Source organism: Crinia signifera, chromosome 11 (assembly GCF_055691185.1).
Source record: "Crinia signifera chromosome 11, ASM5569118v1, whole genome shotgun sequence".
In the NCBI taxonomy this organism is placed as follows: Eukaryota; Metazoa; Chordata; class Amphibia; order Anura; family Myobatrachidae; genus Crinia; species Crinia signifera.
In genome coordinates, this window is record NC_139227.1 from 99,243,104 (window position 1) to 99,265,570 (window position 22,467).

At 44.9% G+C, this 22,467-nt stretch overlaps 1 protein-coding gene across 1 annotated transcript; it reads right to left on the reverse strand.

Annotated features, from left to right (window-relative positions):
- Positions 1-6,914: 6,914 nt before the first annotated feature.
- Positions 6,915-22,253, reverse strand: EHF (ETS homologous factor). Its single transcript, XM_083163893.1, has 9 exons — positions 22,072-22,253; positions 20,337-20,436; positions 19,551-19,787; positions 17,219-17,278; positions 14,812-14,871; positions 14,561-14,629; positions 10,196-10,261; positions 9,066-9,261; positions 6,915-7,878 (listed from the first exon to the last, which is right to left on the reverse strand). Exons 1-9 carry the CDS (start codon positions 22,144-22,146, stop codon positions 7,779-7,781), a joined length of 963 nt encoding a protein of 320 aa, XP_083020019.1. The 5' UTR covers positions 22,147-22,253; the 3' UTR covers positions 6,915-7,778.
- Positions 22,254-22,467: the final 214 nt, after the last annotated feature.

Genomic DNA, 22,467 nt, shown 5'->3' on the forward strand with positions numbered 1-22,467 from the left:
ACTCTCTCTGCACATGTTACATCTGCCCCACCTGCAGTGCAGCATGGTTTTGTCCATTAGAGACAGCATTTGCTTTTGCAAGTGAACCAGAATCATGCCCAGTCTGGCAGTAATCCAGATACCTTAATCCCCAATATGGTTCACTTTGGAGCGGTATTTATTGGGTAAAACCCTTTGCCCCTGATTCAATTCTGAGATATAATTTATAATGATAATGAATATAATTTATAGTGGTCTGTAATCATATATAAAATAATTCTATTCTATCATCTATAATGATACGGCATCTTTTGTGTCCTTATGGGGTGGTTTTCCCCAGTAAAGGGTTTTTTGGAATCTAGAACCCCATTCCTGTATCAAGTCGCTTATGTTTATAACAAATCTTACGAAATGCTGCAATAAGAAAAAATATACTGACGTCAGGTGGGTCTGTTCCCCGAGAGTCCCCATTAATCCCCATAAAGTGGTGCAGAGAGAGAGAGAGAGGGGGGGGGGGGTTTACTAATTACTTGGGCCCAGGTATGATGGAGCATTAATCAGTGGCGCCGAGAGAGGGGGGTACTAATTACTAATTACCCGGGCCCAGGTCTGATGGAGTATAAAAGTATTAATCAGTGGTGCCGAGAGAGAAGGGGGGGGGGGGGTTACTAATTACTTGGGCCCGGCCAGGTATGATGGAGCATTAATCAGTGGCGCCGAGAGAGGGGAACTACTAATTACAAGAGTCCAGGTTTGATGGAGAATTAATCAGTGGTGCAGAGAGAGAGAGGGGGAGTACTAATTACAAGGGCCCAGGTCTGATGGAGCATTAATCAATGGCGCCGAGAGAGGGGGAGTACTAATTACAAGGGCCCAGGTCTGATGGAGCATTAAACAGTGGCGCCGAGAGAGGGGGAGTACTAATTACAAGGGCCCAGGTTTGATGGAGCATTAATCAGTGGTGCAGAGAGAGAGGGGGGGGGGGCACTAATTACCCAGGCCCAGGTCTGATGGAGCATTAATCAGTGGCGCCGAGAGAGGGTGAGTACTAATTACAAGAGTCCAGGTTTGATGGAGAATTAATCAGTGGTGCAGAGAGAGAGGGGGGGGGGGGGCACTAATTACCCGGGCCCAGGTCTGATGGAGCATTAATCAGTGGCGCCGAGAGAGGGTGAGTACTAATTACCCGGGCCCAGGTCTAATGGAGCATTAATCAGTGGCAGGGGCAAACGCAGGATTTTCAGAAGGGGGTTTCCAGAGGGGCGGAGCAAAGCACGGAAATGGACACTTAGGTGACCCAGTATATGCTTTGATGTCCCGCGGGTGGTAGGGGGTATTATATCAACTGCTCAGCATGTAGGGACTGGATCAGTAATTTCCACTAATTACGCCTTTACTGCACAGATGGTGGGAGATGGGGTGGGAGAAGGGGGCATTGGGCTGAATGAAGGTGCCCTGATACATAACTTCCAGGGTGGTAGAGGATGTTTAATACGCAGAGGAGGGGTGTATAGTGGAGTGGGCTTATTATTCATAATTTTCTGGTGGGAGGACAGCTTGCTTGACTGCAGATATCTCCAGTTCCTGGAAATAGATTTCTTAGATTTTAATGGAATTAAAAACTAGAGAATCCCACCTACAAAATGGTATTGGGGACTAGGGGATCAGAGTTCAGGAGGCAGAGCAATCTGCCAACAAGTATATAAAACTACATACCAGGTGTGTGGAGCTGGAGCAGTAACCAGCTGCTGGAAGGCTGATATCTCTGGTTCTGGGAACAGTAGAGACAAGCTTCTAGTGTTCATCAAAGGGGGAGAGTCCCAGCTTTTGGAATATATCCTCAGAAAAACTCTATGGCCCTTATTCTGATCGGTGCGGCCCGATCAGGATATGCGGCCAGGACCGTGCAGGCGAATCCCCGCCTTCCATACGGATCGCCACCTCCGTCCGTACGCGGATATGTGGCGGTCCGCATGAAAGTGGACGGGGATACGCCTCCTCCATCTTGGGAGCAGCCCCTGCATTCGATGGTCGCTGAACATCGAATGCAGGGCCGCACGCTCCACCAGCTCCCGCCACCCTAGACCACACGGACACTTGTCCGTATGAAATCATGTATGGGGGCGGGCAGCTGACATCCGGCGATGTCAGATGCCCGCCCCCTACACAAGCGTCACGGCTTCATTACCATGCATACGCCCCGCGTTTGCATGGGAACGCCCATGAAACGCGGGGCGTATGCATAGGGTAATGAGGCAAAGTAGCCCCTCACGCCCCTCTCCGCCCCCTGTGCGGCGTCTAAAGAATAGGTACGGAGAAACCGCCTGCACATGCGCAGAGTGACCTCTGCACATGCGCAGTCGGAAACCATCGGCGGTCCGACCGCATGCGGAAAAATCCGCACAGAGCAGAATAAGGGCCTATGTCAGACAGAACCTGAAATATCTGACTGGGAAGAGCAATTAACAGGCTTGGATGGGGACCACTGCTTTGAAGTCAGATATCTCCGGTTCCCAAGGTCCGATTTTAAAAATTCTTGTACTCATGGAAAGAGGGGACCCTCAGCTTTCAGCCTAGGGCCCTTAGACTCCTGGGGGGGTTTCTGGGTACTCGGAAACCCCCCCTGCGTGCGCTACTGAGTGGTGCCGAGAGAGAGGGTGAGTAATAATTACCCGGGCCCAGGTCTGATGGAGCATTAATCAGTGGTGCCGAGAGAGAGGGGGTACTAATTACTTGGGCCCATGTCTGATAGGCCCCCGCTACCTGGTAACAGCAGCTGACTCAGCCCTTCTCAACCCAATACACTGGTGACCCTCTTGTGTGCTGAGATGCTGTCCAGCCGGAGAGGTGCTTAAAGTACAACTATTTTTGTATTTTATTCTATGGGTGCATGGCCACGCCTCATGCTATTAGGCCACACACCCTGAAAAGTACCTGGGCCCGACAAGGTTCTCTACTGCCCTGGCATTAATACACAGGTGACCCAACGCTCTATTTCCAGATAAATGTGACCCACGATTATATTAGTAAAACAACATTTTCAGGACAACGGATTAAATAACAAATCTCAAAGTTTATTCATACAAGTAGAAACATATGAGCCCTGTTTTCCCAATCATAACATAACTGCTACATCTGAATAATAACCCGTCAAACCCAAAATAATTATTCATCTCTACACTTAAATTACAGTTAAAAGTTTTGTCTTTATAAATTCACTAGTTCTCGGCCCATCCAAAATGACAGAGCCACGTAACAGTAATCTCTGCGTTGTCAGCCATGCGCGTCCGAATGGAGCAGGACTTGAATTGCTCAGCTGGGCGTCATCTTGTGGCCGCCCGTATACACAACACTTGAATTCCCCAACGTAGAGATGAGGAGCCGCGTTATTATACAGGATGACGTTGGCACTCAGAGAACACTTACTGGCTTAAACGTATTGACCCATTGGGATATTGCAGTAAGCTACTCATTAGAAACATGAGATCAGTTCACATTAATATTCACAGTGTTTTTTTCTGAAATTTTTTGTTTGTTTTTTAATTGCAAAGAAACTAACAGTCTACAAATATGTTTTAAGGGTACAAAATATTTTTTTTGTTTTTTAATTTAATGTTCACTTTTAAATATCAGCCCCGCACCTGAGACAAATTTGGACGCTATTACATGTGCACCGATATATCTGTGAGTGACGTTGTTTACAGATATGTCTTTGCATACACCCGCCTACACACTAGCGATCTATTGGCTGTTCCTTTGAATGTCTGACCTATCGTCCAGTGCGCACCCAGCTTTAGACTCTCAGCAGGGGGAGAGTGAGAGGAAAGTTGTCGCACTGGCGACAGAGCTCAGAGTAGCATGCCCAAAAAAAAACATCATAAGCCATGTGACTGTGGTTGCTATGGTAGCAAATGATGTTGGATATACTTATAAGGAGTAAATAGCTGCCTGAATTTTTCATGCGATTGCTGCTGTATAAGGGCTGAATACTCGTTAACTGCTGATCACAACATTGGCTTGGAAGGATGTAAAAGTGGCATCTTTCTCATTAGTTTCAGGCAGTGAATTGTTTTTTATTCACCCAAATAAAGCAGGATACAGCTGTGTACATCTCTATATTGCATTATCTGCTGCTCCAGTAATTACAGTCAGTATATTTCCTCTGGTCCCATTGATCCCTGTTTCATGGTGGAATATACTGAGAAGTTTCATCCCTTGCTGATTAGATAACGCAGCTTCCAGCTTATCCAATGAATAGAACGATATGAAAGGTTATACATTGTGCATTTACATGCTGAATAGTCTCTGATATTTATGCTACAAATATATTGTGTGAGCTGAAAGAAGAGCTCCGCCCATCAAGGAGAGGAATCTGCAGGATCCCTCCCTGGATCAGCAGATCACACATGCACAGTAGTGCACACGGCTCCCGAGGGTGAAGAGTAGGTATCACATTAGTGATCACGAGGGTGTAAGAGGCGGTGCCCATGCCCCGTGGGTGTATCCTTTTGTATCCTTAAAATGATTAATCTCTAATTGCTCAAACAGAAACAATAATTAATGCGTAATAAATAAATCCCCATAGCCTCTCTGTAGAAATTATCCATATTATCTCAATGGCAAAACATTGCAGGGTTTCCATTACCATGTACTAAAATTAAAAAAGTGTAACAAAGTCATGATAATAATAATAATAATAATAATAATAATAATAACAGAATCAGTAACCACATTACTCGGCTAATATAAAAAAAAGAAAAACAATATTTACAAACCATATATATAATTATTTTACCAATAGCTTCTGTGAAGATTCTTATTACTCTCTTGACCGTAGACCAATTTTGGTGTAGAAATGTTTTCTGTACGATGGAAAGGTCTACTGAGTCAAGATCGACAGTGAACAGGTCGACAAGAAAAGGTCGACAATGACAAACGATCAACATGAGCAAAAGGCCAACACACAAAACGGTCATTATGAGTTCTTGGTGTCTGTTGACATGGACATAGAGCATACCCTCACATGACTTTCTTCGCTCGATGTCAACTTTAGTGTGTGTCGACCTTTTGTAGATGTTGACCTTTGGAGTTGACCTATTGACCACAACAGATCTATCAACCAGAACCAGGGGTTACTGTAACCTCTCAGGTCTCTCCCCCTTCTCTCTGTCATTCACAGTTTAAATATTTGTATATTATCATCACAACTGAATTACTTATAAAGGTATAAATTTTTACTGTTAAAAATGCATTTATATACAATGGTACAATCAAAAATGATACAATAAATACAACTTAATAAAATTGAGAAGGTGGGGAATAAAAGTAAACTGGAATTAATAAATCAAGTAAAAAGGGATATCCCGCCTCAAAGGACATTATATTGTGAACATATTTGTGTGATCACTTAATTGTGGAAAGCAGGTAAGTGCACTTTACCAACAAGGAGACACCTGCGTCCTGCACCTTTGATAAAGCTGCAGGACGCAGTGAAACGCGTTAGGTGAACTTCTACCCCTATCCTTGCCTCAGGACAAAGCTGTGAGATCGACTCCATTGTGGACATCCATTCATCACTGCTTATCTGGACATCATATTAAAGGCGGACACCGTGCTCCTAGACACCGCTGGTAACCACATCTACACCAGTGAGGTCACACTCTTGGGCACGGAAGCCACATCTTATCCATTTCTGGAACTTTTTTGGTCATATCGCCACAGTAACATCCCTCCGGTGTTTGAGACACTCACCATCCGTCTCACACCTCACTACAGAGGACTGATTCCATCTAGCGATCCCTGACCCCTCCAGCGGCACACAAAAAAGCAGCCGCACACATCGTGAGGATTTTCCAGCTACAATATCTGTTCTTCAGAAAGATCCAGAACTCCTTGTTGGTAAAGTGCACTTACCTGCTTTCCACAATTAAGTGATCACACAAATATGTTCACAATATAATGTCGTTTGAGGCGGGATATCCCCTTTTTACTTGATTTATTAATTCCAGTTTACTTTTATTCCCCACCTTCTCAATTTTATTAAGTTGTATTTATTGTATCATTTTTGATTGTACCATTGTATATATATGCATTTTTAACAGTAAAAATTTATACCTTTATAAGTAATTTGGTTTGTTCATTGATATAAGCGCTGCCTAAACACGCCTTGTGCGAGTATTTTTTCCTTTTCTACCAGTGGGGAGTGACTACCCTCACACCCAGGCAGCTGCTTACATTGTAGGATCAGCTCACTGTCAAAGCGCCTGATTATTCCTAGTGAATAATTCTTTCTGCTTATCATCACAACTGTAACTGTCACCAGCGGCAACCGTACACTCGGAATTCGTAATGTTGCTCGTTTCTAGTTAGCTGGATGGCTGATTAATTATTACATTGGTTCTGCATGGAAATCGCTGTCCCCTGAGTAGGCGTCACTTAGTCAGTAATAATGATGTTTACTGCAAGGTGACCAGATTTACTTCATAGCGCATGGTACCAGAAAAATAAACTATTAATAAAGTAAAACTTTTTTATATATATTTATACATTTTTTATGTAATTTATTTGCAGTCGTTTTTGTTTTTTGCAGTCTGCAGACAGTGCTTATAATGGGGAAGGCATAAGGGGCTCCTTCACCGAGCCTCTATTATTCCAAGTACGGGGGATCTCAATTGGGGATGCAGTCAATTTGCCGGCGGTCGGAATCCCGACACTGGAATCCCGACCGCCGAAATCCCGAAACTTTCTCCCTCCGTGGGTGTCCACGACACCCATAGAGGGAGAATAAAATAGCGTGCCGAGCGTAGCGAGCCCGCAAGGGGGGGGGGGGTGCTCCACGTCCCCCCCATGTCGGGATTTCGGCGGTCGGGATTCCAGTGTCGGGATTCCGACCGCCGGGATTCCGACCGCCGGCATTACATATCGGATCCCTCAATTGGATGGGTATTTTTTTATCATGTTGAATGGCGATAGGCGGACATTGTTGATCACCATTGAGCAGAACGATACTCGTGGCACCTTAAATTACACAGGCAGGATTCACAGATCGCTGCTAAAGGTGTCCATACACTAGTGTGTTTTGGGCCCTTTTCACACGATTTCGAGGGACTGGACCAAGAAATCACATGAAAAATTATATGTGTTTTACCTCCTAATCCGAACCGATGCGATGTCCCGTGCACATCGGATCGGACCCGGAGACCGTTAAGACAAGGATTTGTCGGATCCCACAGTCATGACTGGGATTGCATACGATACATCATATACGAAATTACCGCATACAGTGTATCATATGTGACCCTGCCGCCCGCCAACTGCCAGAGAGTTCAAGGGAAATCGATTGAGACTTCAATCTTCCGATAAGCATCTTTAACATCGATAAGGACAACAGAATTTCTATCGCATAACAATATATCATCGTTTCCATATGTTTCCTTTGATATGTTAGGACACTGCTTCCTGGGATTCTATAGTATTATCTGTCATATAGAATGAGGGGATATCCCTTAGTGTTCTGGACATTGCGCAATGGCACCCAACGCCATTATGCAGGTTATGTGCTAATGTTATTGCAATCAATTGCTCTGCTCTGTAAGGCGGTAAGGTAAATAACCAGCAACTGCCAGCACAATTAATATAAAAAGCTGCAAGTCACAGAAAACTGTGTACATCCTTCTTTCCCCCCATAAACAGAAGAGAAATTGCTTCATTGACACCGAGCCTTGCAGGCTTCATCCGGAGTCTTCTTATATTGTCATATAAATAAAGGAGTCATTACTGGCAGTGCGCCAGCTTAGGCCTCAGCTGTCGTTTTCCTTCCACCCGCGAGCATTCTTCCCAAACTTGTACACCAGCCTCCGTCCATCTACCCGCTCCAAGATCTCCCTCTTGTAGTAGTATCTGCCAAGAAAACAGCAAAAGGTAACAATGACCACACGCACCTGCTGTGACGTGAAGTACATCCTATGTATGTAGTCTTCATTCCTGTCTGTGGCGTCACCCTCTGCTGTGATGCTTCTAGCACAGTCCGATCTGTATCTCAGCACTGAGACGCAGACCAGACTGTGCTGCAAGCACCACAGCAGAGGGCGACACCAAACGCATTGCTCCTGAAGTTCAAGTGCATCTAAAGCTACCACAGCTCAATGTCTTTGGCTTTATGATATTAATAAGAGAAGCACGTGAGTGATCTATTTGGTAAGGTAACTGTTGCAATAAAGTCTCCTGCACCTGTATGAGTCACCAGGTGACTAATAATGATTAGGCTGATTAAATACCGCATGTGACAGTATTAGGTGTAGCTCTTTCAACATATGCAAATGATCGTTGTAGTATTACAGGTGAATTACCTCCGGGGAAATACAGTATAGTTTATTTTATGTGTAATCACTGGGATGCGAGCTGTTATACTGACTTCCCACAACCTCAGGTGAATGTATGGAGCTTTAACATCTGCCGCTTGCATTGAGTTCAACGTTTCTGAGTCATCCTTAACCCTTTAATTGCCAACATCTATGTGAGAGATGTTTAAAATATCAGCTAAATCTGCCAGCGTCGCTCACATTTGTTATATAACTTCAAATATAAAATGTTCAGTAAAAAAGTTTTATTCCCTATACAAGGTATCATTACAGGTCATTATGGGGAATACAAATGTTTGCTTGGCAATTTTCACACCTATTTTCACAAATTCACTTGGCACTCAAAGGGATAAGCCCCGTACACACGGGGGGATATATCGCTGAGCGATATATCGCTCGTGATGAGCGATATATCGCTCAGTGTCCCGTTTGCATCAGCGACCAGAGATGGTCGCTCAGCGACCATAGTGCCCCCGATATTAGACATAGTCGCCCCCGTGTGTACACAGCCTTAATGTTGTGATAGCCAGACCCAGGGGTACCACCCGGATTCTGGAGCCCTTAGACAGCTGCCTATAGTAGAGGGGATTATCATGTTAAATGTTTTGTCAATCCTGAGCACTATCCGGACATCCACGAGACCAGCTGTGATCACTTAGATTCTCATTATTAAAGTCTTTCTTGTGTGAACAAAACATGGGAGCAGAACTCTCATACTGTTGTTACCTCATGGCGCGACTCAGCTTCTCATAGGTCATGCTGCTGTTGTTCTTCTTCTTTCCCCAGAGCTGCGCTACAGCCTCGGATTTGAGGAACCGGAAGACTCCCTCAGACCGGTCTTCCCATCTTATCAGGCCAGGGTTCTTCTCAGGCGTCAGTAGGATATCCCTGATAAACTCCCACAGGTGAGTCCCGCGTGGGTCTGCAAGGAAGGACTTACAGTCAGGCCTGCCCAGCTTAGCTCGTTAGCACATAGATCATTAGTCTTAGGATGGGAGTTTAAGGACGGAAGCACCTGATCTTTCCCAGAATAGCACATGGATTGGGCATCTCCAGTGACTCATCTCCCTTCTGCGATAAAATTAGGCCCATCACGATGATGGTCTGGTGGCCACCAGTCACCCAACTAGCCACATGGCCGCCCATAAATCGTTACAATGTTATTTCAATAAAATAAATATCTACATATTTTGGTGGCCCAGGGAAAATGATAGTGTGGGGAGTGAACACGCCCACATGGCAACGGCCCCACCCATATAGCACTGGCCATACCTCCTCCACTTCTTATTTACCAAACTGTGCTAGGCAAATGTAGGGATGGCCATTGTTGCCATTGCCATCGATGACAATAGTGCGACTGGCCATCGATAGTGTTAAACTATGCAATGGATGACCATCAATATTTTTACCTATCGATGGTTTTCCATTTACTTTGACTGATTAGCCTATGGGCCAATCAAAACATGGGGGCGGGGCTTCACGGTGTCGGGGTTGGAGCTATGCTCCGTGTCCCGGCACTTTGAAAACAAAAAACAGAAGCAAAACATTGATGCCATCAATGCGGGAGAACCATCGATGGCAAAAGTATTTCACATCGCCCATAAACCATCAATGATTTCAAACCATCGATGGTCGATGGCCATCCCTAGGCAAATTAGTTATCATAAGCATGAGTTATTATAAACCGGTACATCTCCCCCTCATGGGCAGAATGCCACAGCAGGACAGGAAAGATCTATCAGTGATGTTTAGAGAGTAGAGAGCTATTGAGCCAATACAGCTTTGGGCTGTAAGCGGTGTTCCCTCGCGGCGCTGACAACCTCTCCCCGGCTGCTGGCACATCACCAACTACTCACTGTGTTTCTTTGTGCTGGCTTTTGGGGGATGCTCCGGGGATTTGTGCACCTCTGATTCTACATAAGCTGGGAAGACAAAACAGCATTTGTGTAAGATGGGTCTGTGCCAGCGATAGTGCAATAGTGACTGTGAATACTTTCATATAGAATGCAAACAATAGACCGCTTCAGGTGTGCCCACTAAGCCGCCCTCTTCCCGGAGCCTCTTCATGGGCCACTCATAGGATCAGCATTACAAGTCATAACAAAAGTACATGAATTCTATACAATAGCTGGGTACAGACTTGGCAATGTATTGGTTGTTCACGCTAACGACCGATATATCGTAAGCCCATCCAAAGATATAACGTTGCATCTTGCTGTGTGTACAGCGGACCGCCCAATCACTTATTACAGGGGACGACATCACAGCTGGGTGGGCAAATGAATTGCCCGCCCTACTGCATGTCCTGGCATTGAGTGCCCAGATACCTTAAGGCATCTATACATTTATTAGGTTTGAACCTTAACACTTTCAGCTAGCTTAACTAAAAAGAACTCACACTGACGCAATAAAGACACGACGGACACCAAAGAATTAGATTTAAAGGTCATATGTATATTTATGTACGTGGTATGACCCCTCTTCGTAAAAGGCTGGCAATAAGGCACCACGTGATGTCCAGCTCTAGTCACATCAAAATGGCGGTGACTTAAACGCCCCAACTATGCGATATTAACATGGTGACAACTGAGACGTCCTATCTGACTAAGGCACAACCTAACGCTGGGAAGTCTCACCACCCCTTATCTGGCCAGTGTGGACACTCCTGTGAAGGAGTGCCCAAATTGTCCCCCCGCAAAAGGCAGGACACACCCGCCCTCTTTTCCAGGGGCAGCGCCTCCCAACGCTCATGCCACAAGTGATTGCTGGACCAGGACGCTATACTGCCTAATTTCAGAGATATGGCAAATGCACCATAATTGACTATACATTGACATGCCGAAATGGCAAGGGAAGGTGGGTGGGGCTGAAAGAACTTCTCCAAAAGGAAATACTTCCTGTCAGGACCTGCCTATATACCCCTCTCCTAACCTCATGCCCCTATGCTCACCCATAGGCTAACAACAAAACTGAAAACAACTATTAAACAACTGGGGTGTATTCAATGCCGTGGGTGAGTGGCGACAGCGAGCAGGGCTTCCTGCTCGCTGTCACCACTCACCCTGACAGTATTCAACGCACCCCCCTCATACGCCAATTTCCTCTCGCTCCATTTTTTGAGCGAGGGGGAATTGGCGTATGCGGCTGCAGAAGCAGCGAGACTCGTGGCTAAATAAAGTGAGTTTTCTGCATTAGCCGCGGGTCTCGCTGTTTTGGGGAATTCTCGCCGTCCTGTGACTGTGAGGATTTCCCCAGAACGTTGAATAGAGCAAGCGGCTGGCGCGGGGGTTAAACAGTGAGGATCGCTGGTTTTCTGCAATCCTCACTGTTTAACCCCCTCGCCGGCTGCATTGAATACTACCCTCTGTCGTGGCCATTGACATGTCTGCCTGGTGTGTACGAAACCTTCCACTTATAACAAAGATATAGGTGGTCAATAAGAGGACTGCAACAGCTGTGTTCTCTTTATTCTAAAATGCTAAATATTTTTTGTGCCTCCCACAAATATGTGCCTTTTGCTGCAGTACCGGCCTATGCTCAAGGGATAACATATGGTCATCACCAGTGGAAATTTGGAGTTGGATTACCCCGACTCTCCCTCTTCACTGCCCTTTATTTTTGTGTATCATGCTAATATTATTGCAACATTCAGAATAGGGCCCAACAGTGTCATTCTGATTGGCTAATATACCCATTAGCTTTCCACATGAATGGGGAGAGCCCCATTGACAGTTTGGGGAAAATCCCACCCCAACCTCAGCAGAAGAGAAGATTCCCACATATTTAAATGCATCATGGGACCCACCAGATCGGAGGAACCTGAAAATGCAGGTAAGTGAGACTGACCTTGGGTGGGGGAATAACAATTTTCCATCTCCTATTATAAAGTACCCCTACCCCCTTTCTCCTCATTAGAGAGAAATGTATCAAGTCTTCTAAGCAGGATGAATGGAGAAGTCACCCCTAGCCACTGATCAGCTCCTAGCTATAATTTATCATGTACATCCTATAAAATGATAGAAGGTGTGAAGGGACCCCTGCTGGACTAACATTAGTACATCTCATCCTTAGTGATGGGACCCCTGCTGGACTAACATTGGTACATCTCATGCTTAGTGATGGGACCCCTGCTGGACTAACATTGGTACATCTCATCCTTAGTGATGGGACCCCTGCTGGACTAACATTGGTACATCTCCTCCTTAGTGATGGGTCCAGCTCCTGATGAAGGCGTGTGAACACGTTGAAACGCGTTGAGCCACTGCATCCTGTCCTAGCATATCATGTGAGAGCATTCCATCTCACACCTGTTTCCATCCAAAACCTCGGAATTCCACAGGTCACCACACCCGGACCAGTTTTATTGTATCACCACCTTGGATCCCCAAAACCTGCAGCCATCAAATCTGGTATCTGCCATACCTTAAGGACTGCATATTTCACCATTTCACGTGACTTTTGGGAATCCTCCACTGGGAAATCTTCGGGACATTGAAAACCCTTTTCCAAATAAGGTCATCCACAAACATATGGTAATTATACTCCTTGGTGTTGATTTGGACCCCAAAAAAAATCTTTTTTGCTCCAACATTGAATGCTAGCTGGAAATTATCCTTTTAAAACACCCAGCTTTTATTATCATTGATTCTATTTTTTTTGTGAGAATTCTCATATGAAATGTATTGTTATGACTTGCATTTTACTTTTTTAGTATTGTAATAAATACATTTATTTCAGAAAAACCCTAGCGCTGTATCATATTCACATTTTTTCTTGTCCCTGCTGGTGTAACATTGGTACATCTCATCCTTAGTGATGGGACCCCTGCTGGAGTAACATTGGTACATCTCATCCTTAGTGATGGGACCCCTGCTGGACTAACATTGGTACATCTCATCCTTAGTGATGGCACCCCTGCTGGACTAACATTGGTACATCTCATCCTTAGTGATGGCCCCCCTGCTGGACTAACATTGGTACATCTCATCCTTAGTGATGGCACCCCTGCTGGAGTAACATTGGTACATCTCATCCTCAGTGATGGGACCCCTGCTGGAATAACATTGGTACATCTCATCCTTAGTGATGGGACCCCTGCTGGACTAACATTGGTACATCTCATCCTTAGTGATGGGACCCCTGCTGGACTAACATTGGTACATCTCATCCTTAGTGATGGCACCCCTGCTGGAGTAACATTGGTACATCTCATCCTTAGTGATGGGACCCCTGCTGGAGTAACATTGGTACATCTCATCCTTAGTGATGGGACCCGTGCTGGACTAACATTGGTACATTTCATCCTTAGTGATGGGACCCCTGCTGGACTAACATTGGTACATCTCATCCTTAGTGATGGGACCTCTGCTGGTCTAACATTGGTACATCTCATCCTTAGTGATGAGACCCCTGCTGGACTAACATTGGTACATCTCATCCTTAGTAATGGGACCCGCGCTGGAGTAAAATTGGTACATCTCATCCTTAGTGATGGGACCCCTGCTGGAGTAACATTGGTACATCTCCTCCTTAGTGATGCGACCCCTGCTGGACTAACATTGAAGCCATGTATAACAGGTAGACCATTGTTGGTCTATTGAGCCAATAATGCCGAATATTTCTGCCCCTTTTCAAGTCATGATTGTCATGGAAGGGATAATGTAGGACTACGCTGATGGAACATCGCAACACGCAATGACAGACCTGCACCAGCCATTGTGCGTGGTTTTCATCTGCTGCATGGTAAATCAGAGATCTCTGGTGTAATATCTTCATCTCTGTCCCCATAATGTCCCATTCTCATGGAAGACAGAACTAGGGTGAGCATTCAGTTGGAAGAATACATACTGTATCATTCCGGCACTTAGTAGTCCCTCAAGTTCTACAGACCCACCAAGGGTAGCGTACCTATGGCCATAGAAAGTTGTTTTTCCAAACCATAAAGAACTTTTATCCCCATCAACTTCACCATACACAGAAATAGACAACTGAGAGATGGAAGAGATACGATAACCACACAGCTCTATAAATGCAGAGGCTACAAATGGACAGGGCCTAGGAAGATGGAACCCACTGGAACCTGAACCTACATTAGATTAGCTCTCAGGAAAGTGGAGGTTTTGTAGTTGTACCTAAATGTGGATATATTATGTCTAGCCCGATATATTTACTTGAGGCCAGTGGAATAATAGTCCACAATGGCCCATGCCACAGACACTTACCTGTAGTGTAATGGTTTGAAGTCGTCACTGACAGCGGATTCCGACAGAAGGGTTTAATATCATACAAGTCTAGAACACAAAAATTGTGTATCAGAGTCAGGTACAGTAACGTACACTCAGTATATAGAGACAGTGGAGCCTGAATCAACATCTATGGCGATGTCACTAGTACATCACCGGCATATTGGTTTAGTCCACACAATGGAACCATAATTGCCAAATAAATGATAGAGATGGTGCCGTGCCCTTACCATCATAATTGTTGTCATAATGAATTGCTTCTTCTTTCCAGGGAGTGACAGAACTGGGATCTAGGACAGATTGGGTACCAAGCAATGATCAGCGATATGCATTTCCCAATACCTAAACTTGCTCACAGAGCTTACATTCATTGTGTCGCTTCAAATATCAAACTAATGTCATCATACACCAGTCAGAGGGTTTTCTAATAGGACAGGTAGTATTTACCGCTCTTCATAAATTTACATAAAAACAGGACAAAGCGTTCATTGTTAGAATAACAAGTGCATCAGGAACTTAAATCAGGTCTTGCGTCTAAGAGATTCTTCTATTTCCTTGAGTAGTCATAATCTATGAAATGTTGTCTCCGATATTTACAAGATGGGTCATTTCATGTGGTCTTCGATCTACCTTCACCTCTCCTCCTCTGTGGTAACCTGCTCTCACTTACACCTACAAGACTTCTCTTGTGCTCCTCACCTGTGGAACTTCCTTTGCATCCTGACCAGCCTTGCAGAGAAAAATAGGATCAGTCTGAACACTTTCTATTCTGCCTCATAATCTAAGCTTGTGTTCCGCAGTTTATCATATTTATTGCGGAGGTGCTGTCCAGAACAACCAAAAATGTATACAAGAATGAAAAGAGATAAAAGGGGATTGTAGGTATTGGATGCACACCTAGAGAAAATTTACAATAATATTTAACTTTTATTGGTTATCCATTAAAAAATCCCTTTGTTTCTTTCTATTCCATGAAACAGTGGAGGGACTAATATAAGGGTGAAATATAAGGGTTAAAATTACATACATAAACACACATATGTGCTCTAGAAAGAAGTGTTAGATAGTGTTAAAATCGTTGGCTTTGGATCTGCAAAAATGCCACTTTAAATGATTGTGTTTAGCAGGGGATTCTTGCTACAGTGTCTCCCCAGAAGTGGGTGAGGGACTTGTGTCCTTATTTCTTATTTAGGGTAATATTGGTTTCACTGTTTAGATCAATATCCCCCACTGGGTTCTCCTTAGCCTGAGGTTTCTGCCTGGACCGGCAATCAACCAAGGACCAAGATCCCAATCCCAATCGGCTTTATATCAATCAGTCAGCTCAGTCCTATTAGCTCCTAATATTGGCGCTCACTCCCCCAGTTAGTGCTATGCTGCATGTAACTTTTCGATCCCCATGACACATTTCATTCGGTTAAATAAATATAAATTTCTATAAGGTGTTTAGCAGATCCTAGCCGCCTGACACGTGTTTCACCACATATAAGGGCTTTTTCAAGGCTTGGGGGATCTTGGTCCTTGGTTGATTGCCGGTCCAGACAGGAACCTCAGGCTAAGGAGAACCCAGTGGGGGATAAGGATCTAAACCACAGGTCTTCAACCTGTGGCCCTCCAGATGTTGTGGAACTACCTGTCCTAGCATGCCCTGACAGGTTTGGCATGCTGTTATAGGAAAAAATTTGGCAATGCATGTTGGAACATGTAGTTTAACAACATCTGGAGGGCCATAGGTTGAAGACCCATGATCTAAACAGTGAAACCAACCTTACCCTGAAGAAGAAATAAGGACACAAGTCCCTCATGCTCATCTGTGTAAAACTCCAACTGTTAATTTCAACCCACATTCCAAATACAATTGAATGAACTCAAAGTCTGAAATTTAACTGTATCCACCTAAAGAAGCTCTCTGGGCTCAGTGCCAAAAATCCTGAGCAATGCAAATTGCAACACAATAATTAACTCAGGTGACACTGTAGCAAGAATCCCCTGCTAAAGACAATCATTTTATTAAAGTGGCGTTTTTGTAGATCCAAAGCCAGTGATTTTAACACTAACACTTCTTTTTCTTCTAGAGCACATATGTGTGTTGTTTATGTACTGTATGTGATTTTAACAATTATATTTCACCCTTATATTAGTCCCTCCACTGTTTCATGGAATAGAAAGAAACAAAGGGATTTTTTAATGGCTAATAAATAAAAGTTAAATATTATTGTAAATTTTCTCTAGGTGTGTGCCCAACACCTACAACCTCCTTTTTTCTCTTTTCACTCTTGACCAGCCTTGTAGCCTGACCAGACTCTCCCTTAACATTCAGCCTTTTAACCAAACTTCACTATAGAGTATGTATACTATCCTACCCCATCCAGGTGTTCCATCACCAGTGCCAAGTCAAGTCTACCCCAGTAGCTCCTATAAGCATTGTCATCTCCCTCTAGAATGTCAGTTTCACCAACAGTCATTGTTCTTCTTTTATGTATGATATTTTTTATGGATTATATATTATCCCGTGTACGGTGCTGTGGACTTTTCTGGCATCTTACAAACAATGAATTTGTCAGTTTTGTGTGCTAATATCCTTAATTTTCTCAAAGCAATATACTGATTTTATATTTTTTATTTTATTTAAAATACCTGTTTGCTCTGTCTTAATAACGACGTTGAGAGATTGAAAGATCTGACTTGAATAATGACCTGTAAGACAAAAGATATTAAGAATGGTGATTTCTGGACTACATGCAATGTATAGAAGCTACTTCACCAGACTCATCAGATTTACTTGGCATGACATGACACATGACACAACAATTAAAGTGGTGCCATTTTATCTCTAACACATGTTTCTATATGGGGGCACTTACTGTATATTGTAAATTTGAATCATTTATTTAGATTTATCTGAACTTTAAACACACACATTTTAAGTCGTTCAATAAGGAAATTGATATTCTTTAACTCAAATCTGCCCCAATACTGTGATACACATTGGAAGGATGATCTGCAACTGCCAATCAAATATATATTTAACATCTTTTTGTAACCAGACTATTGTAAACTGTTGTCATATTGTCTGCATTGCTGTAGATTCCAATTATCTCACATCATCAATCTTTGCCCCCAGATCACTATATAATCCATATAAGTAGCTTTAGGTAAGTGAGATCATTTTTGGATTAATTGGATGAAGACTCCAGTGGAGTGAAGACTTGGGATGTTTGCTGTCGTATTTGCATAGATGAGTTTTGTTGTGGAACATAAATTCCAACAAGGAAGTTGTGCAGAACTGAACGTGGACATTGTGCCAGAGAATAGCAAATGCATCTCTGCAAAATAAGGAAATGCGGTTGTGGAGGTGATGAGTTGTTGACTCTTAGTTTGTTAAATACACAGGGTGGTGTTATAAATTAATTGCTTGCATCCCCACTTAAGACTTGGGGGCAGATTCAGTTAGCCATGGTGTTTACGGCTAATTGCGCTGCCCTGATCAATTCAATTGGAAGCAGCATCCATGTGAATTAAGCCTCAGAGGGTGCGTTTAACCATTTATTTTACTTGCATTCCTCGCAACTTCAAGAGTTGCGAGGAAACATCTGTACTAGACACATCCTCTGTGGTTTAAGGCATTGTGAAACCCATACATTCCAGCACTGTAAGGAACCTATTGGTTACCACGTGTTACCTGAGGGATTACGGCATGAGAAAAATGCAGAAAAACTGAATAGCTCAGAGTGTCCATGTACCTACTTCAGTTGATGTATCTTTCATACTCTACATGCTTATTGTCTTCGTTATATTCTAATATGTATATTTACTCCCACAAGTACCTATGTGCTTCTCCATGTATCTTATGTGCCAGTGTCTGCTACCTCTATGTCCCCATGGCTGTTCCTACATGTAACATGTTCATTCTGTTTCACCACACCAGATGCCAGTGTCTGCTCCCTTTATGCCCCCATGACAGTTCCTACAAGTTACAGGTTCATCCTGCTTCACCCCACCAGATGCCAGTGTCTGCTCCCTCAATTCCCCCATGGCTGTTCCTACATGTAACTTGTTCTTCCTGGTTCACCACACGAGATGCCAGTGCCTGCTTCTTCTATGCCCCCATGGCCATACCTACAAGTTACAGGTTCATCCTGCTTCACTCCACCAGATGCCAGTGTCTGCTTCCTCTATGCCCCCATGGGCCATACCTACAAATGACAGGTTTGTCCTGCTTCATTACACTAACTGCCAGTGTCTGCCCCCTCTATATTCAACTGGTCATTCCTACATATTACATGTTCACTCTGCTTCACCCCACTAGATGCCAGTGTCTGCTCCATCTATGCTCCCATGGCTGTTTCTACATGTAACTTGTTTATCCTGCTTCACCAAACCAGATGCCAGTTTCTACTCCCTTTTTGCCCCCATGGCCATACCTACAAGTTACAGGTTCATCAGTGTCTGCTTCCTCTATGCCACCATGGCCATACCTTCAAATGACAGGTTTGTCCTGCTTCATTACACTAACTGTCAGTGTCTGCCCCCTCTATATACAACTGGTCATTCCTACATATTACATGTTCACTCTGCTTCACCCCACCAGATGCCAGTGTCTGCTTCCTCTATGCCCCCATGGCCATATATACAAATTGCATGTTCGTCCTGCTCCCTCTACCATAGTGTTGTGTCCCGATCTCTAGAACTTCCTGATGTCTGACTGGCTTCCTGATATTAGTTAGCCTGGCAGATATTATAAAGCCAGCAGATATAAAAATTCTGATGGACACCATCATCTTGAAATTGTCTTCTCCAAGATGCATCTATACTACCCTATATATGATATTCACACCTCCTTTGTCTACATTAAATGTACCTTTTAAAAACTGCAGCCCCCCCACCCCCCAGTAAAAATATACACCAACCCTGCGAGCCAAAGTAAGTGCGGTGGCTTCCTTTTGGATGTGCTATTTATAAATCTCACCATGCCACTTGAGGTTCTGCACGTTGCTGTACAAGATGTGTCCGACCGGTCCAGCGGCTTGTGTGAAGTCCTGCAGGGTCATACTGCAGAGCCGCTCCCCGGTGATGTCGAACTCCTGGAACGGGATACAGTTTGCATCCAACTGGTTGGAGTCCACGAACTGCTGTAGCCACTCCCACACTTGGAACTTGGACCAGTACTGAGGGTGGATATCATGCCACTGACCTGTGAAGAAACCTGAAGACAGACAGCACATTACACATCAGGGACTCCAGAAGGGTTCGAGATTTTATGGGAGCAATTGGCACCGTATACTTGGAACCACCTCACTTTGTTTGTAAAAGGAGTGTAACCACCAACGCATGTAAATGAATATAATGTTATGCATTGCTTCCTGCCAGGAGGGACCGGGCTATTTTCCTGGTCCTCTGCTCAAGTAACTTTCTCCTAATTATAATACAATTGCAGCAGGCATTGTTAATGATGTGTAATTGTCTGTGCATTGCTGTTATATAATTAGATTCCAGAAACAATGCTCCTCTATGAAATGTCATGTTTATCTGGGCCTTGTAACCCAAGGAGCCAGGTCTGAGAGGAGATAGAGTCCTACTTGCTGACCTACAGTATCTTGCTTTAAGCAGGGCTTGATGGCACATCACCACACCATTGCCATGTTACCATGATCTGTACATGTATGTAGAGTATGTACTTGTGCACTCACATGTTACACATGGATGCACCTAAATGTTCCGCATAAATATCATGGCCCCACCCTGATATTCTCACCGTCACATGCAGAGTAGGGAGCTGTCCAGACAGGTTGGTGGGAGTGGGAGCTGGTGCTCGGGTTAATATTCATAATGTTGTTTCCTTGTAAAATCATGATCTGTAGAAAGAGAAAGTTGTGATCAGAATAAATGTATTCATGGAATTAAATGAGAGAGCCGGCAGCTTAGTTATTCTGCAAAGTATTTACTAGTTATGGGAACCAGACCTGGTACAGTATGTCTTCTATTATCTGTTGTATGGACGCTACAGGTGCTCTGGTTACCTGAGTGCATGCGGTGCGGGAGGGCAGATCACCTGAGTGCATGCGGTGCGGGAGGGCAGATCACCTGAGTGCATGTGATGCGGGAGGGCAGATCACCTGAGTGCATGCGGTGCGGGAGGGCAGATCACCTGAGTGCATGTGATGCGGGAGGGCAGATCACCTGAGTGCATGCGGTGCGGGAGGGCAGATCACCTGAGTGCATGCGGTGCGGGAGGGCAGATCACCTGAGTGCATGTGATGCGGGAGGGCAGATCACCTGAGTGCATGTGATGCGGGAGGGCAGATCACCTGAGTGCATGCGGTGCGGGAGGGCAGATCACCTGAGTGCCTGTGGGAGGGCAGATCACCTGAGTGCATGCGGTGCGGGAGGGCAGATCACCTGAGTGCCTGCGGGAGGGCAGATCACCTGAGTGCCTGCGGTAGGGTAGATCACCTGAGTGCATGCGGGAGTGCAGATCACCTGAGTGCATGCGGGAGTGCAGATCACCTGAGTGCCTGTGGGAGGGCAGATCACCTAAGTGCATGCAGGAGTGCAGATCACCTGAGTGCCTGCGAGAGTGCAGATCACCTGAGTGCCTGCGAGAGTGCAGATCAACTGAGTGCCTGCGAGAGTGCAGATCAGCTGAGTGCAGATCACCTGAGTGCCTGCAAGAGTGCAGATCACCTGATTGCCTGCGAGAGTGCAGATCACCTGAGTGCCTGCGAGAGTGCAGATCACCTGAGTGCCTGCGAGAGTGCAGATCACCTGAGTGCATGCGAGAGTGCAGATCACCTTAGTGCCTGCGAGAGTGCAGATCACCTGAGTGCCTGCGAGAGTGCAGATCACCTGAGTGCATGTGAGAGTGGAGATCACCTGAGTGCCTGCGAGAGTGCAGATCACCTTAGTGCCTGCGAGAGTGCAGATCACCTGAGTGCATGCGAGAGTGCAGATCACCTGAGTGCATGTGAGAGTGCAGATCACCTGAGTGCCTGCGAGAGTGCAGATCACCTGAGCGCCTGCGAGAGTGCAGATCACCTGAGTGCATGCGGGAGTGCAGATCACCTGAGTGCATGCGAGAGTGCAGATCACCTGAGTGCCTGCGAGAGTGCAGATCACCTGAGTGCCTGCGAGAGTGCAGATCACCTGAGTGCATGCGGGAGTGCAGATCACCTGAGTGCATGCGGGAGTGCAGATCACCTGAGTGCATGCGAGAGTGGCGATGTCAGGCACATTGTTTTATTACAGTGTTCCGGCTGATAATCAGGTCAGAGGGAAACAAAAAGAGAAAGTAACTTGGCTCCTGGACAAACCAAGCTGCAATGCAAGGTGTGTGTGTGTGTATGCATTCTGCATGCAGGGTAAATACTGGCTGTTTTTGCATGTACCCCACAAATGATGGATAGCTATAGATACACTGAAATCTAGATTTCAGTTCAGTTGCAGCCTGAGGCATATTGAGATAGAAGAGTGTCCATGTGCCAGCTCCATACCTGCCTCCTCCTCTCTGGCAGCACTGCACACTTGGTTTTCTGCCAGAGTCTACAGTACATGAAACATAGAAACATAGAATGTGACAGCAGATAAGAACCACTTGGCCCATCTAGTCTGCCCCTTTTTACCAAACATGTTACCTCAAACCATACTTGATCCTTATTTTTGTTGTAATAACACCAATATGCCTATCCCATGCATGTTTTAATTGCTCTACTGTATTTACCTCTACCACCTCTGATGGTTGGCTATTCCCTTATCTACTACTCTTTCTGTGAAGTCATTTTTCTTCAAATTTCCCCTGAATCTTCCTCCCTCTAGTGTCAGTGCATGTCCTCGTGTTCTGCTGCTCCTCTTCCTGTGAAGAATGCCTCCCACCTGTACCTTGTTAAAAC

What these genes read in the sequence shown, in the direction of transcription:
- EHF (XM_083163893.1), bottom strand. Translation starts at nt 22,146, where the DNA reads ATGTTTCTATGTTTCATGTACTGTAGACTCTGGCAGAAAACCAAGTGT. An exon ending in TCCCTACTCTGCATGTGACG is followed by an intron (nt 19,788 to 20,336) that starts GTGAGAATATCA and finishes GTCTGTCTTCAG; the next exon opens with GTTTCTTCACAGGTCAGTGG. An exon ending in TTATGACAACAATTATGATG is followed by an intron (nt 14,630 to 14,811) that starts GTAAGGGCACGG and finishes TTTGTGTTCTAG; the next exon opens with ACTTGTATGATATTAAACCC.